We start from the raw sequence: 18,751 nt of genomic DNA, 5'->3' as shown, positions 1-18,751 counted from the left end.
AGGCTTAAAAATGGACAGGTAAAAAGAAAGTGCAAGGAAAGATAAAAGAGTTTTCCTGGAGGAAATGTGTAAAGAGGCTGAAGAAGCAGCAAGTAAATTTGACCCAAAGAGATTGTTTGAGATAACAAGAAAGCTAGCTGGGAAGAGTTTTAAAAGAGAAGGGCCTGTAAAAAATAAACAAGGAAAGTTACTCACAAATGAAGCAGACATAGAAAAAAAGATGGGTAGAACATTTCCAAAAAATTTTAAATGGAGAAATAGAAAACCTAGAAGAAGAAATACCAGAAACACCAGAAGAAGAAATACTTAAAATAAATACAGGAACTATAACTAAACTAGAAATAACTCATGCAGCAAAGAAAACAAAAAAAACAATAAAGCAGCTGGGAGTAACAATATACAGGCTGAACTACTTAAAGCAGATATAAACACTACTGTTGAAATGCTACACCTGCTATTTAATCAAATATGGGAAAAGGAGGAATGGCCAGAAGACTGGAATACAGGACTCCTGGTTAAACTGCCAAAAAAGGGAGATATAACACTTTGTAAAAATTGGAGAGGGATTTCACTTCTAAATGTTGTAAGTAAAGTATTTACTAGAATTTTGCTAGAAAGAATGAAACAAGAAATTGAAACTAAACTGATCTTGCCAAACAGATCTTGTATTGATCAGATAATAACATTAAGAATAATTGTTGAAGTCAACAGAGTGGTAGAGTAGCCTATTTGGGATTCATAGACTTTGAACGTGCATTTGATAGCATAGACAGAAAAACTATATGGAAGTTAATGAAGCACTATAGGATTCCACAGAAAATCATAAATATAACAAAGAAAATTCATGAAAAATACAAAATCCAAATAATAAATAATGGCAAACTATCAGAACCATTTGCAACAAACACAGGAGTAAGACAAGGATGTATACTCTTCCCGACCATCTTTCTGACTGTCATTGACTGGGTGATGAGGAAAACATCTGAAGAAAGAATTGGCATTCAATGGGGATGGTCAAATAAAATCAGTGACCTGAATTTTTCAGACAATATATGCCTTTTGGCACAAAAACATCGACACCTCCAAAAGAAAATAGATAATTTAAACCAGGAAGCAAATAAATGTGGATTGAAAATAAATCATAACAAGACCAAAGTAATGAAGATAAACCCCAAACAAGAATTAGTTATTGAAATACTAGGGCACTGGAACAGGTAGATAACTTTATCTACCTGGGATCAGTGATCAGCACACAAGGAGGAACCAAACAGGACATACAAAATAGAATCCAGAAAGCACAGATTGCATTCAATATGATAAAGAAAATTTGGGGATCCAAAGAAATAAAATTAAAAACCAAAATTAGGCTCTTCAACACTAATGTTAAACCAGTTTTACTATATGGAGCTGAGACGTGGTCACTAACAAAGGAAAATATAAATAAAATACAGGTCTACATAAACAAAATGCTTGAGAAAGATACTAGGAATATACTGGCCAAATAAAATAACAAACATAGAACTTTAGGTTCTATGTTTGTTATTTAGTGATTTCATTTCTGAAATCACTAAAAGAAAATGGACCTGGATATGTCACACAATCAGGAACCCAAATAAAGAAATAGCAAAAATTGCACTAGAATGAAATCCCCAAGGCAAGAGGAAAAGAGGCAGACCCAGGATAACATGGAAAAGAGAACTAGAAATAGAGGTAAGGCGGCTGGAACGTTCCTGGAAAGAGATAAAAAAAGAAGCATTGAATAGAGTCAGATGGAAGTCAATGGTTGAGGCCCTATGTTCCGCAGGGAGCAAAGAGGATAGGTAAGGTAAGGTACAGTGCCTTTTATGCCAGCATTTCAGTAATGAGAGGGTTATCGGTCAGTTCTTTCTGACAGCATGGTCGCCTCGATCCCCGGACATCATTCCATGTGACTTTTGGCTGCGGGAGGGGGGGGGGGTATTTGAAATCTGTTGTGTATGTTGGTAGCATTCCCAACTTGCATGTCTTGAAAGAGAACATAAAATGGGCTGTTATGAACATCCAATCCGACTCCTTATGCTCAGCTGTAGAGCATGCTGCACACCAGATGCAATTTGTTGTACACAAGAAAGGTCAGCACACATTGGAAATCATATATGTGGTCCAGGGGATCCTGATTCTGATGAATAAAACATTATTTCCTGTGAGTTCAATCACTACTTTAATTTCTGCGTCTCTTGCAAGTTGTTGTTTTAGTTTAATTATTATTATTATTATTATCATTGTAATGCGCCACATATCCAGCTGGAATGAGTGACGTGGCTGTCACTTACACCGTCGAAATGTTATTATTCCATTTTTATATGCCTTTAATGTAATTATCCACTTGTTTTCAGCTCTGCCAGCGCCAAAATTTCTGCTATCGGCGACTTTTGGTACTAAATCTTTTTTTTCACGGAAATCATCTTCCCATGCCTTCAAAAGTCTCAATATATAATTTGGTCTCATTCTGTTTATTGGTTTTAGCTACAGATGCCTCCAAAGAGGGAAAGGTATTTTATGGCCACCCTGTATATACATTAAATAAGTATTGAAAATAAAAAATATTCCATTAAAATTAAATAGCATTTTATTCTATGATTTTCATTTGTTTTGTTTGAAAATAACTTATTGTTCGTATTGGGTTTTCACATCTGGAACCATTCTTCCATTTTTTCATATGCACTGTATTCTTTTTTACACGGTTTTCATTTACATGGATTTTTTCTGGAACCAATCTACCATGTAAATGGAGAATTGGGTGTACATACTTCACGACTTCGTTGATAGCTGTTTGACTGACTGCTTTAGTATTAAATTTTGCAAGAGAGAAGAAGGAAGCTATTGATATTATTATTATCATGACACCTCCAAAGGAGTCCAAAAACTCATCGAGGGAAGGCACCTACTCTACAACTCTGTCTCCACTCAATCCACCAACTACATCTACGCCATCTACCGCCCACCACCACTAATATTTTCACAATCACGAATATCCATGCCAACGGCAGGATTCCAACCTGCAACTTTTTGGTTGGAGAGCAGATACACTAACCACTCAGGGCAACCAGTGCGGCATATTTTTCTTAAGAAGCTGGAAGTGCTAGTTGTAAAGGAACACCTCATCAGGAGGGCTGTTCCAGAGAACAGAAACAGATGGTATGAAAAAAGAATAGGAGAAGGAGGTTCAACAATCAAACATGTGCCACAATAGAAAATTATTTATTTCACAAATATTTCAAACACACTGAAGCTCTTCTTCATTGACCAAACCTTAATCATAACAACTGCTTTACCGTCAAAAAATTTTGGAAAATGAAAATTGTTATAATAAATTTATTTAACACAATTGAGTATAACTAATTAACTGAATTAATTATAATTTGTAGCACAATAGTTTTTAACTTAATAAATGTGAAACTACATGTACAGAGAGATTCAAATTTGATACATGCATTGTACTGTTCTATGGTTCAAATTCCTTACTATTCTTCTTCTCTCTTACTGATGATGTCTTATGATACATCATCAGTAAGATGAAATATTTGTAAAATAAATACAATTTTCTACTATGGCACATGTGTGATTGTTTAATTATGGAAATTCCACATCACACTATACAAGAAAGGAAGGTTAATGAGTTTGCAGTTAAACAGTAAAAGGCTGCTAAGAGCTGATGTTCTTTTTTTTTTCTTTCTTTAAACAGGCCCAATGGAAAATGGAAGATGGATAGATGTCAGTTCAGTGAAGCAGCATCCATAGAAGTACTTGTAGAAAATATAGAGCTGAAAATGGATTCTCCGTGAGATGGAGGTTGAAGTGTATTATTGAAAGAGGGGTTATAATTTGCAGCACAATAGTTTTTAACTTAATAAATGTGAAACTACATGTACAGAGAGATTCACTAAAGAAAGAGGGGTTGTCTATCAGCCAAATCACCCACTTCTGGACTGCATCAAGAATGTTTAGGAAAGTTTTTTGTGCATCCTAAATATGCAAACAGTTCTAAGATTTGGCAGATTTTGGATAGGTACTAAATTAAGTAACTGGATGAAAGATATTAACATATTGAATGGAAAAGATGCCTAGTGTTTCAGAGGCTGAGAAAGCTACTGCCGTGATGTCTATGTCAGGCTAGAGAGAAATTCTAGAGATAAATTTTAGTCAATGAAAAAGAGAGAGAGAGAGAGAGAGAGATCTGATCCTGTGTAGCAATTCTGTGTATTAATGAAGGCAAGAGAAAGTGAACTGAAATCTTTTTTGTGAGAAGAGAGCTAAGCTGCATTTTGGTATCAGGCATCACGTTTAAGATGCAGGTTGTAAAAGACTTTGAAAGCCTGGCATGTTTATGCACTGCAGAGTTTGTCAAATGATTAGGAATGAAGTACCATCAACAACAAAACTATGGATGGGACTACTGGTCAGTAAAAGAAAATGGCAGAAGAGGACTGTGAGGGACTCCTGCATTGGTGAATTTCTCCACCAAAACGTTTTCTTTCTCTTTATTAACTATCATATGATGATTTATCATATCAGTGAATTTATATTATATACGATCCAACTTATTCAAGTTATGAAAAAAGGGCTATTAACAGAGGTCCAGCTTCCTTTAATGCAGTTATTATCATTACACTACTATTATCTTTTTCCACTTGTTCACATTTAGCACAAGCAAATTGGTCTCTGTCTGAAATTATTTTCATGATAATGCTTCCATAATAAGAGCAATGACCAGTGGCAGTTCTCTGCCACAATAACAAAACTAGTGATGTTTTAGACACGAGTTACAGAGAATTTATTAATTATAGTATTTATAAATGGTTATAATATATGAATGCAGCATATCTTAACATTATAATACCATGTTATACTGCTGTAATACATGTTTTCATTACTATAATTCTAACAGACAGTACTTAATGCTATGGTGAGTTCCTTCTTCAGACTAACCTTCCAAACCAGCTTTTCTCTCTCTCTCTCTCTCTTCCCCCCCATTTTTTTTTTTTTTATGAAACTTCTTCTAGTTAAAGTATATTCTCAAATAAGGTACATCGTGATTGTCCTTTTCTTGTTTTCTCTGCTATCTTCACTTCTAATATGTCTGTATTCCATTTGTATTCTTAATGTATTCCAGGAATTGCATCTTCCTTTCTAAGATCATTTTCTCTTTTATTTCATGTGAGATTTCTTCATGTTTTCTTCCATTCTACTGTAGTCGCTGAATAAATATTTTTTGAAATGGTTTTCTTATTCTACTGCTTGTATGTAATAAATGACCTCTTTTCTTTTAACATTTCTTTTGCCATAGCAATACTACTTTGTATGTGTAACAAAAATCTTCAATCTTTTTTTTTTTTTTGAATAGCCCCTATGAAGATACAATTTTACTACTTTAATATTTTACTTCCAACCTCCATTTTTCCATCTTATTTTTTCTGCATTTATATTGCATACATATCCACATGTCCTAGTAATAAATCTGCCATCCTGTATATTATGTGCTTTAACTCCTGCTCATTCTCAGCAATAATAGCTATATTACTGGCAAAATACTCTAAACACATTTCATTCCTTTCTTCTTTTACTACTTTGCATTTATACTAAATAATTTTTGCAATGTGACCTGGAGATTTCATTCCTTGTCTGCAATCGCCATCAAGGTCCCTTATTGTGAGACGGATGAATAAAGAGATTAAGCATGCGATACAGAGAAAAAGGGCATTGTGGAGGCAGCATAAGAGAAGTGGAAATAACCAATTCCATGAGGTCTGCAAAGACCAAGCAAGGAGGGTGACTTGGTTGGTGAGGGTAGCTAAAGAGAGGTATGAACAGCAGTTGGCTAATGAAGCCAAAAAGAATCCTATGGGGTTCTTTCGATATGTAGCTAGCAAAAGAAAGAATAATTATGGAAGGATGACATTGATTGGAGAAAATGGTATAAAGACAGCTGATGCAGAATGTGTGGTGGAGATACTTAATGAGCAGTTCATAAAGATCTTTCAATCTTGTGAATGTGACTTCATGGAGGGATTGAGAGCAGTTGATGTTGGGGAGTAAAGACTGACTGTAGGTGAGCAAGAGGTGTATGGGGAGTTGAGTAAACTAGATGTTAATAAGGCTGTGGGACTTGATAATATATCACCACATATTCTGAAAGAATGTGCCAGAGAGTTTACACCTGCCTTGACATATTTTTTTAATATGAGTCTTGCACTTGGTCAAGTTCCTAAGGAGTAGAAGGAAGGCAAGATTGTGCCACTTCATAAAGGAGGTGATCGGACTCAAGCATCAAACTATAGGCCTATCTGTGTGTCAGGTGTTGTGGTTAAGTTGTTGGAGAAGCTTGTGAAAACTAGGATCCATAGTTGGGTTGATAACAATGGTAGTATCTTTGATGGACAGCATGGATTTGCTAAAGGAAAGTCATGTTTTAGTAACCTAGTTACTTATTACAATAAAGTGACTGCTTCCTTGGACAGAGGAAAAGGATACACAGTAATATACCTGGATTTCGCAAAGGCTTTTGATAGAGTACCTCATGATAGGTTGACAGTCAAACTAGAGCAGATAGGACTGGATATTAGATTGGTGCATTGGATTGGAGACTGGCTATCTGATAGATATCAACAAGTTGTGTATGGGGGAGCGATATCCAGGAAAAGGAAAGTCACTAGTGGAGTGCCTCAGGGGTCTGCTTTAGGTCCATTGCTGTTTAACTTGTATATTAATGATATAGGTGAAGATTTGGATGGAGATATTCAGTTGTTTGCAGATGATGCAAAGTTGGGACGAACCATGGAGTGTAGTGAAGATGTTGTGGCCTTACAAGAAGACTTGAATTGATTGAGTGATTGGGCACGGAAATGGGGATGTAAGTTCAATGTTGCAAAATGTAAGGTTTTAAAATTTGGAAAACAAAGATGGGATGCAGAATTTATGCTTGGTGAGAATATATTGTTGGAGGTAGAGGAAATAAGAGATCTGGGGGTGATGGTGGATAAGGATCTAAAATTTAGGGGACACATCGCCAAAATTGTGAAGATAACACAAAGGCTTCTGGGAATGATGCAGAGGACACTGACGTGTAGAAGTAGGGAGATTCTTATTCCGTTGTATAAGGCTTTGATTAGGCCACACATGGACTATTGTGCCCAGATTTGGTCACCGGGTTTTCAGAAGGATGAAGAGATGTTGGAAAGGGTCCAAAGGAGACTCACTAAGGTAGTTTCTGACCTCTGGAATGTCGAGTATGAGGAAAGATTGAGAAGATGCAACTTTCAGAGTCTGGTGGACAGGAGGAAGAGGGGAGATATGATAGAGACCTACAAGTTATTAAGGGGTTGTTATAGGATCAATGCTGGAGAGGTTCTACAGAAAATAGTGAGAGATCGGGGAAGAACCAGAGGTCATCCCTGGAAACTATATAAAGAGGGTGTGAGAGGCAGGTTTTTTTCGTGCAGAGTTGTGAATGATTGGAATGCCTTCCCTGAGAATGTGGTCTGCAAAGAGTTTGAATGTGTTTAAAACACGGTATGATGAGCTGTGTGTGTGTGTGTGTGTGTGTGTGTGTGTGTGTGTGTGTGTGTGTGTGTGTGTGTGTGTGTGAGAGTGAGTGAGTGAGATAAAAGGACCTCCCAGATGAGTCTGACTCCATGAGGTCTTGGGGTGCTAATAATAATAATAATAATAATAAATTTCCTTTGCTTCCTCAAGCTGAACGGATGGTATCTCACTTTTGCCTTCTAACGTTCAAAACCTTACACTATGCAACACTGAATATGTGGTCCCACTCGTCAACCCATACTGACAGTCTATTTAAATCTTCCTGGAGATCCACATCAATCTCACTTCATCATAGCTATCCCCAACTTTGCATTATCTGCAAACTTCACATTTCCCACTTAAATCACTTTCAGTATTATTAAACATATCTCCACCTTAAAAAAACTGATGCTGATCTTTAGTCTGCTGTCAACCCAACAATAGATACATTATAATAAATGAATTCCTAAATTACAATATTTAGCATATAACCAGAGTGCTAACAAAATACTGTCAATTAAAAGCAAATTTTGTTTACTTATGATCTGAAAATGTTTATTACCTTGAGTGTGTTTAAGCAGACACAGATTCTTTGGTTATAAAAAGAATATGTGTAATTTAATATTTAAAAGTAATATGCTTCATGATAATGCACTGTAGAGTATATTTCCAAAAAAATATACTCTAATTTTTTTTTGTAAAAAAAAAAAGTATATTTCTAAAGATAAATTACTCTTTTAAAATAAAAAAAAAACTAATTTAATTAAAAATTTGTCAGAACAGCAACTCAGATACAGGGAAATATATATAAATGAATAACATAGTTATATATTTGAAAGGGACAAGGAATGGAGGAGAGGACCTTTAAAAAAATATATAAGTATCATCCATCTTAGATTATATTTATGCATATACTATAATTTTATGTTTTCTAAATTTACTCTTTTTTGTAGGATGTTTTAAGAACTAAAATTTTTTTATATGACCTTTTTATATCCCACAACAAATGCATAAGTACATGTAAGTATTTATATTCATTTTGGTATAAATATAACCATTTGTCACTTACTGCTGAGACATTAAACTGAATCAAATAATACAATTACATCATTAAACTAAGCAGCAGTATAGTCATGTGTAACTTTTATGGCCCACATACAGTCCTACGTTCTTTCAAGAATGTATTTTTGGCAAGTTCGTCCCTGTCAGACCTTGGACTACTACACAGTTTCAACATTTACCTGATTTTAGAAACTAATTTGAAAAAATTAATTAATTAGTAATAATCACATATAGCATTTAAACTCTGGAATGCTTTCAAAACATTCATATATAAAATTGTGAATTAGTAAAGAAACACTAGTTTCTATCTTTTTTTGTGATAAGCTGATTGTATTCTATAAATGAACAACTTAAAGAGGATCATGTTTGAGGACCCTTTCCCCTTTGCGTCATCTGATTGTATTATACCTTTAATTGTGTTTGAAAAGAAACACTGTCTCTAGCATGTTAATCACAGGAAATAGCAGTTCCTATTCATTTCTTTTGATGGATTAAAACAGAAGACATAAGTGAGAGGAGGGGGAGGGGAAGCTGAATAAGCTGATTTTCATATAAAATATAACTTGAAATAATATATAAATATATGTCATATGACAAACCTGAGTGCAGCAAATTGTTTATTTTGAAGTATAGAAATATGTTAATAAACCTGCAACACGACATAAACAAGCAAACCTTTTACTTTCCACCACTCCAAAACTGAACCAAACAATAAAATTATATTATTAAATTAAATTCTATTATTGTAAATAAAAATGTATCCTTTTTTTGATCCCTTTTTCTTAATAATTTGAAGGTGGTTGTAAGAAGGGAGCTCTGCTTACAACCATTTCCAAATTACACCTTCACTGGAAATAATTCAGGTATTATGAAAACACCTGAAGTATTTACCGGCCTGGTTGGCTGGGTGGTTAGCGTATCTGCTCTCCAGCCAGAAGGTTGCGGGTTTGTATCCTGCTGTGGGCATGGATGTTTGTCTGTGAAAATACTAGTGGTGGTGGTGGGTGGCAGATGCCGTTGGTGTAGATGATGGTTGTGGTTTGTTAGAGTTGGTGAATGGGGTGGTGGAGGCACAGAGTTGTAAATCAGGTGCCATCCCTCGATGAGTCATTGGACTCCTTGGAGGTATCATGTAATAACAATAACAATTTACAGTACCTATTATTGCTTGATCAATAATATTTAATGAGAAATGATTTCTTGTTTTATTCTTTACCGAGACTTAAGAATTTGAAGTAACATCATGATAGGCTACTTGTACATGGAGGCAGATGACTTCACATTAAGTTGCATAGTATCCCATAATGCACAGCACACTTACCTTATGAATGACCAGTTCTAACTTTTTTTAAGCTTATTATTATTCCACCATTTATCAATGGTGAAATAATGTTTCCACTGATGAGACCCCAGTAAATGTTGAAACTGGTCTGTTAGTGACCTTTCCAATAATGCAAAGCATTTGCAGATGATATGTTGATTTGGACAAATTCAGAAGAGCTACAGAAGAAACTTGACATATGGAACAGTGTGATAGAACTATGAGTTACATATCGAGAGAGAGAGAGAGAAAGCGAGAGCAAGCATGGTTTTAAATTGCAGGGAAAATGTGAAGGTGAATGGTCTCGCTTCAATGAGTAAGTCTTAAAGAGCAGTAAAAACTTCAAATATTTGAGATTTAATTTCATTGGGCCAAAGTTTTTCTTTTTTTTTTTAAGCAGTGTAAGTAGCCCACTGTGGAATGGTGAAGTCCTACTGAAGTGGGACCTTTTGATTAAAATAAGTTAATTTTTGTCTATTTTGTCTTATGCAGCAGAGATATGATGAGACTAACAGAAAGAGACATAAGCAGAATACAAACAATGGAAATAAAAGTTTTCAGGACAATGTTCACTAAAAAAACAAGGAAAGACAGAATAAGAAATGTACTTCTATCTCAGTATGGCTTCACTGATTGTTGACCTGGAATGACCCAATTCATCAACAATTTGCAGAACAGATAGGCCTGCAACATAGCATTCTATTACAACTCCTCTTTCAAACTCTGTCAGTTCTCTTCTTGCAGCCATTTCACCCAGACACAGTTGTACTGACTTGGGAGCATCATATTCCTCCAATTTATAACAACTATAACATAACTTGTTACCCGGTGCTATTCACTTTGCCCATGAAGATGTCTGTTGACTTCTTTCCAAGCAGTGTATTACCCATATACAAGTAATTAAAATTTTTAAAAAGTAATTTATTTAAAAAAATAAAAAAAAAAAACATATACAAGTAGTCAAAAGGTGTCACACCTTATTATTAAAATACTCTAGATTAGAGATAGATGTTGGAAGTATTTTCATGTGACTATACTATAAAGAAGATACTCCATGTGCAAACATTGTTTGCTTACACGTGGATAAAGGATTAAACCAAGAATTAAACTTTAATTTATAGTATAACAAAGTGAAAAAACTTTTAACATCTCTAATCCAGAGTATTTTAATAATGTGTGACACTTTTGACTATTTGTATATGGGTTATAAAGGGTGTCCCAAAATTCATGCAAGATTTAAATTTAGCACCATTTGTGAGGTAAAGTGTTGCCAACGAGAAAAAAAAGACAGCGTGACAGCTGACAGTTCAGGGTTATTAAAAATGGTGCACTACACAAAAGAACAACGCATTTTCATTGTTGAGCAATATTTTAAAAATAATGAAGGTTTGCCAGCTACAGTTCGCAATTTTTGTACAAAATATGGTCAGAATAGTGATTTAACTTCATCAACTGTGAAAAGATTAATTAAAAAATTCAAGGAAACTGGATCAATTAGTGATCTTATACACTCTGGCCGTCCTTCAATAAGTCGTTCAACAGAAAACATCGAAGTAGTTCATGAGAGTGTTGCTGAGAGTCCAGGAACATCAATTCGGCACCGTGGTCTTAAATTGGGCATTTCGAGATGCTCTCTACAGTGTATTCTCACGAAAGATTTGCATCTTTATGCTTACAAAGTTCAATTGACTCGAGAACTGAAGCCTACTGACCACACACAGCGAAGAGAGTTCATTGAATGGATTATGGAACAACAACAAGTGGATGCTTATTTTTCGAACAAAATCATCTTCAGCGATGAGGCTCATTTTCATCTTGATGGCTTCGTTAATCGACAAAATTGTCGCATTTGGGGTTCAGAAAATCCATGAGTGATTGTTGAGAAACAAATGCATCCACAACGTGTCACTGTTTGGTGCGGATTTTGGGCTGGAGGCATCATCGGTCCATTCTTCTTCGAAAATGCGGATGGTAAGGCAATAACAGTTAATGGTGCTCGCTATCGCGACATGATAATCCAGATTTTTGTGCCTAAATTGCAAGATATGGATGTGGACGACGTGTGGTTTCAACAAGACGGTGCCACATGCCATACAGCCCGAGAAACAATTCAATTACTGCACGAGTCATTTCCTGGTCGTGTAAATTCCCGTTTTGACGATCAGAATTGGCTGCCCAGATCATGTGACTTAACGCTGTTGGACTTTTTTCTTTGGAGTTTTTTGAAGTCTAAGGTTTATGCCAACAAGCCCACGACCACCCACGCCTTGAAGGAGGAAATTGAGCGCTGTATCAATGAAATTCAGCCACATTTATGCAAAACAGTCATGGAAAATTTCGACAAAAGAGTGCATATGTGCCAGCAAAGCCGTGGAGGCCATTTACCCGATATGCTATTCCATGCATAACCCTATACTGTATACTTTATGAATCAATAAGAAATTACAATTTTTAATTAAAAACCCGTGTTTTCTATCAAAATTACTTCTTGCATGAATTTTGGGACACCCTGTATATATATATATATATGTGACCTGCATTACTTCAACCTTGGATACCAAGGTTGAAGCATCCCTTCTGGGTCTGGCTCCCACTGATGGTAGCTTGCTTCCGGAGGAGTAGATAGGTTATGCTCAGTAGCTAGTTTTTGCCTGTCATTGAATGGAACCACTGCTGGGATTTCCTGTCCTGGAGTCATTAAGGTCAATGAGTTTAGTAGTGATCCTTTAGGGTCACTTTGAGATTTAGAATATTCCTGTAGATCACTCAGAGTTTTTAGAGATGTATCAGTGCACTTTAACATACCTCAGTAATGGTTGAAACTGGTCTGGGTAGTGGCTCTTCCCATAATGCACTGCACTGTACACATCTGAAAGGGTGTGCTTTGCATTATGGGATACTAGGGCAACTAATATGAAGCCAGTAGCCTCTATATACAAGTAGCCCAGTCATGAAGATACTTAATGCACTTACACTTGGATAAAGGACTAAACCAAAATTACAATTTCTTGGCATATTTATTTTATAATGATCACATTATTGGAGTAATTCATCCTAAAAAAAAAATATATATATATTACTAGAGGGTTCAAGATTTAGAAGTGCACGAATAGAATGTGTTTTGAATATTAAGTACTCTCTGGATGAGAATAAGGCAGGAATGAGGTACTGGATTGGATTTCACCATGTGTTTTAAGGGAATGTGCTAAAGAACTGACAGCTCCACTGATCTGGCTGATCAGTGAAAGCATTTAGCTACAGGAAAGGTACCCAAGGAATGGATGGGAGGATGAAATAGTTCATTGCATAAGGATGGTGGTAGAATGGAGGTGTTAAACCATAGACAGGGGTGTGTATTTCTTCTGTTAATGTTAAGATTTCGGAGAAATTAGTATGTGATTGTATACAAAATCGAGCAAATGAGAGTAATGTTATCTGTAAGCATCATAGGAGGTTTGTTAAAGAGTACTTTTATTTTGGTAATCTGAATGCCTTTTATAATAAAGTAACAAGTGCAGCTTATGGGGGAAATTCATATATTGTCATTTTGTCATGATAAGCTAATATTTATGCTGCAACATATGGGTTAAGATATCAGGTTAATGAAGTGGGTTCAAGATTAGCTTCCAATAAATATCAGAGAATTATGTATGAGGAAGAACTGTTCAAGATTAGCTTCCAATAAATATCAGAGAATTATGTATGAGGAAGAACTGTCAAGGAAGATGAAAAGTGGAGTTCCACAAAGCTCAGTACTGGACCTACTGTTTAACCTTTATATCAATAACACAGCTGGTTTATTGCAGCGAGATAATGTTTGCAGATGATGTGAAACTAGATAAAGTTATTAGTGATAGTCCCTTCAGAAGAATTTGAATAAGTTAGATAGGTGGGTGAATAAATAAGGATATCAGTTTAATGCAACAAAATATAAGGTCTTGAAATTTCAGCTCCATCAATGGAACGTTAAACTTTGACTAGTTCAATGTTCTACTTTCTCCAGTATAGTTCCACGGTTGAATGGTGAAACCATATTGGAAGAAGTAGAGGATGCAAGGGATTTTGGGATGATGATAGATAGAAATTTGAAGTTTAGGGAACATATCATGAAGGTGGTGAAGTAACCTAGTGGATTGCTCCAATAGGACATTCACTACTCTAGATAAAAGCATGGCAATCCCATTATATAAAGTTCTGATCAGACATCTGCATTCCTGTGCTCAGATCAGATCAGGAGGATTTAAAGGGGATACAGAGACAGATAACAAATCGATTTGAGGATTATAATGCAAATTCTTGTAGATAAGCTTATACATTGGTTAGACATACTTCAATTTTTTTAGGAAATTAGAACTAAACTCATTTATTAATTACAACTTTAATAACTACCTCAGCCTCATTTGCTTAGTGTGTGTGTCTGCATGCATACATTATTTTGTGATCCCTGAAGATTACAAAAAAAAAGTTAACGTTTTTATAATTAATAATTGGATTTATGTTGTCATTTCCTACAAGAATTAGAAATTTATAATGCAAATTATTAAGATGGACTGCATACTCATGGCAAAGTTTGATGGATAGAAAATGAAGAGGTAATATGATCAAGACATTTAAACAACTGTTGAGAGATCATTATAGGATAGACAGTAAGAAAACATTTTAGAAGAACATGGGGAAGGAGCAAGGATGAGGAGAGGGATTATTATTATTAATTTTAACATTTGACCTCCATGGAGTCAGAGACTTATCAAGAGAGGTGCACACTATTGCACAGAATGCTCATCCATCCGTGCTTTAAATTGATTCAATGTGTCTACACCCACAACACACACTCAGGCAATGCATTCCACTCACCCACTCTCCATGCAAAAAACCTACTCCTCACTCCTCTGTTCACATCCTCCTTATACAGTTTCCAGCAATGGCCTCTTGTTCTACTCGCCTCTCCCATTCTATGAAAAATCTCTTCCATGTCGACCTGATAACAACCCCTGGCTAACTTATGTGTCTCAATCATATCCCCCCCCCTTCCTCCTATTCATGAGGCTTTGCAACTTACATTCTCTCAATCTGTCCTCGTACTCCATATTCCAAACACCACTGACTACTTTTGTGAATCTTCTCTGGACCTTTTCCAAAATATCTAAGTCACATCTGAAAGTTTGCAAATGGAAGTGGTGAACAAGAGTGTAAGTTTTTTTTTTTCTCCCCCATATAGGGTGGGTGGACTATGGAATGTACTATATATATATATAAAACAGTGGTGATAAGCGTGCATGGTGAATGACTTGAACCTCCCTACTGACTGAGGTAGATGAAATAGTGAGACCAAATTGCACTTCTTATCCATGTTATTCAATAGGTGTTACAGAATCGTATCCAGATTTAGCTGGACGTCTATAGACGTCATGGCTGGTTGGGGGGGGGGGGTTTGAGTAATGGTCTGATAGATTCTGTGTCTATGATGGGGGTCTCTCACAATGAGTCTTGTGACATGCCAATGGCAGGATTCAAACCTGCAGCCTTTTTGGCTGGAGAGTCAATACACTAACCACTTGGCCAACCAGGTCAACAATGCATAATTATGCTATGCACTTGGAATGAATCAATATGACAGCTATTTACTCAACAGGGAAAAAAAAACATTCAAATAAAAATGGTTTTAAAAAATAGAATTCAAATATATTATTAAAAACAAATTGATTAATCAGCTTTAAATAAAGAAATTGAGAAGTACTTCAATTAACTTTTTAAAATTTCTTACTTCTAGGGATGAGAGATCTATATTGATTTATTTCCTTTTTCTTGACTGGAATAAGGCTCTTAGAGTGCAAAGCATTATCACAAGGAATATCATGTTGTGAAGAACTACTCTTATTTTGCATACTGCACAAAGGTTCCTTTATATTTAATGGTTTATTCAAAATATGTGATACGTTATCTAGAACTGTAAAATTTTGATTACGTGATTTTATACTTTTACTGCATTTTTCTTGACACACTGTAACATCTTCCTCATAATTTCTCATATCTTTAGCTTTATGGTATGACAAAATTGAGCCTCTGTGCTCATTAACTTTACGTTCCAATCCACCTTTTGTATACTTGACTGTTTCTTGCAGTACATCAGGCTCTTCACCTACAATTGGATATTTAGAAAATTCACAAGTTTTATTAATTTTAGTCACATCACTGTTTAACAGTTTTATATCATGTGAACTAGATGCATTTGATGTATGCTGAATATTATTTGTAGAAGCCGCTTCATCTTTGGAGAAATGCTGAACTTTTTTCAAACAATCCTTTTCTTCAGTCTTTTTCTTCCATTTTTGCTCATTTTCAGCACTTAATTCATCATTATTCATGGTGATTATAGTGCAATCTGATGCATTCAAATTTAGATTTTCAGATGACATGCACATATTTTCTTTTGTTACCACATTTTCAAACAAATGCCTGTTACTTTCTTTTATTTTAAATTTTATTTCAGAATCGCTGAGTACATTTACAAATGCATTCATTATATCATCCGATAATCTTTGTACATTAATTTCATTTAAATATTGTACTGATCTATTCTGTTTATGAAGACTTAAAATCACATGCCTCAAAATTTTACACAAATCTCTGATTATGTTATTAATTATAGGATTTTGATTTGAATGCATAATCCAAGACGAATCATGAAAAATTTTTTCAATAAAAATTCTCTGAAAATATGACATATCAGTTTTAAGTTCATAAAGTCCTCTTGTGTTATTTATTACTTCTGAATTAATTAAAGAGAATGTATGGATTCCAGAATTATTCATTATTTTCTCATTCTTATTATCATTTTCCACATGTCGTATATATTTCTGTTGTTGCAACATACATATTTTTCTCTTCTTTAATAAATTGGCATTATTTTTATGGTGTATATTTTCAAACTTTGCATTATATAGAGAAGATTTAACAGCTTTTGTTATTTTACTTAATGATCTCTGCATCAAATGCATATCCTCTGATTTTTCCTTACATAACACATTTCTGATGTCATTTTTAAATTTTTCAAATATATTAAAAATTTCAGGCTGCAATTCCACCAATAATTTTCCTTCACTTTTTGAACAAAGTAAATTACACACAGTTATTAACAGTTGCTGAATATTTCTCTGAAATTTAAAGTCATAAAATTCCTTATTAATATTTAGATTAGAATATTTAATGATGAAATGCAGAAAATAAGGTAGGCATAACTCCCCACTTGATGTATTATTTGTCTGGTGTCTGAAAAAGTTCAGCAAAAATAACTTGAAAATTTCTCCAAATTTTTGTTCTTTGCACTTTTTTTTATCTTTCAATATTAAGCTATCATAATTAACTTCAATATTATCACGATGGCAATGACACTGATGTAATATAGTTGGTTCTTTATAATTTGCTATATAATTATTACATAATGATGTGCATACGGTATTTGAAGGAAACATAACTGCAACAGGCTCTAAAGTGCATAATGATTTTGATTCAGGTAAATGAATAATATTATGAATATCAAACTGAGATAACCAAATGTCAACACATATTTTGGAGAGATTAATATCTGATATATGTGAATTATTCTCCATAAACTCAATGGCAAAAACATGAGAGCCACACTTGATAAAATACTTGGCAATGCTTTCATCATGGAATTTCAACCAAGAAACATTTTCCTTCTTAAATGCAGAGATGTTATCATCATCTCCAAGTGATTGGAACAATAAATTCCATCTGTAACATCCAAAAGAAGCTGTATCACCTATATCCTTGAATGCAGTTGTACTGAACTTCAGTTGCTTATTATTATTAATAGATAGGATCCATTCCTGTTGATATAAACATTCATTATTTTCAACTTTAAGCATAGATAACAGTGTGGGTTCAACTGTACAGCTAGAGATACACTTTGCCTCATTTTCACCAGCCTCAAAAGATAAATGACCTGCATTGTTGGTTTCACATAAATAAGAAACACTTTCTGCTTGATACAAATCAACTTTGGGATGATTATTTTTATGCTGAGACAAATGAAAGGTATTAATTTTAGCTAAATTATCAAGGAAATACTTCTCACTACATGTTACTAAACTAGCACTACTATCAGTCTTATGAATGGCATGTTCAAAGAAATATTTACAAGTGGGCAATGAGTTAATACTATGTGTGGTGGATACTGTAGAGCTATAGTCTTTGGAAATTTCATGCTCAATATGGTTAGTAATCTCTGCACCTTTCATCATAACTGGAGAGATATTTTTCATATACAGGGTGGGATAGAGTTCACAGTTACTTTTAGATGTATGGTGAGCAATATTTCCAGCTGAATGTATTAATAAATTATCACAGTTTTTTATATCAAGTAAGGGAAAATTATTCCTGAATAAAAAAAAAGAAGCAGCCTCTTTGAGCATGCCCTGAGATATAATCAAACTGCTTTTACCACAATTCACAGAATCATCATTTTTGTTCAATACTCCAAACTTATTTCTGTTTTCAAGTAGTAGCAAGCAAGCAACATTATGAGACCCTATCATATATGTTGTAATATACTTAGAAAAATGTATATTGTTATCTTTAGACAAAGACAAACAATTTATGTCTGGAACACTTGAATTTCTAATGGCAGCATATCTTTCATCAGTGGAAAACCGTGTTAAAAGTGAATGACGAACTATCCTCTTTCTTAAATTCAAGTCAATGGTATTAACAGTTTTGTCTAGAACCATGCTGCCTCTATTTCCTATAAGAGATTTATATTTGGATTTCTTTTTATCCTTTTTTTTA

At 34.6% G+C, this 18,751-nt stretch overlaps 1 protein-coding gene across 6 annotated transcripts in view; it reads right to left on the bottom strand.

Annotated features, from left to right (window-relative positions):
- Nucleotides 1–18,751, bottom strand: part of LOC150106649 (uncharacterized) — a 366,314-nt gene that overhangs the window by 111,663 nt on the left and 235,900 nt on the right. The window contains exon 1 of one of the 6 annotated variants that reach the window (XM_090393241.1): nt 15,708–16,434. The exons of the other annotated variants lie outside the window; for them this stretch is intronic. Within the exon in view, the coding sequence (XP_090249367.1) occupies nt 15,708–16,365 (658 nt within the window). The 5' untranslated portion in view covers nt 16,366–16,434. Of the gene's footprint in view, nt 1–15,707; nt 16,435–18,751 lie in introns of those variants that run through there. 6 annotated transcript variants of the gene reach the window in all.

The sequence above is a fragment of the Typopeltis vanoorti genome, chromosome 5 (assembly GCF_054136105.1).
Source record: "Typopeltis vanoorti isolate ZY-2024b chromosome 5, IOZ_Tvanoo_1.0, whole genome shotgun sequence".
Taxonomy (NCBI): domain Eukaryota; kingdom Metazoa; phylum Arthropoda; class Arachnida; order Uropygi; family Thelyphonidae; genus Typopeltis; species Typopeltis vanoorti.
This window is presented reverse-complemented; position numbering and strand designations above follow the sequence as displayed.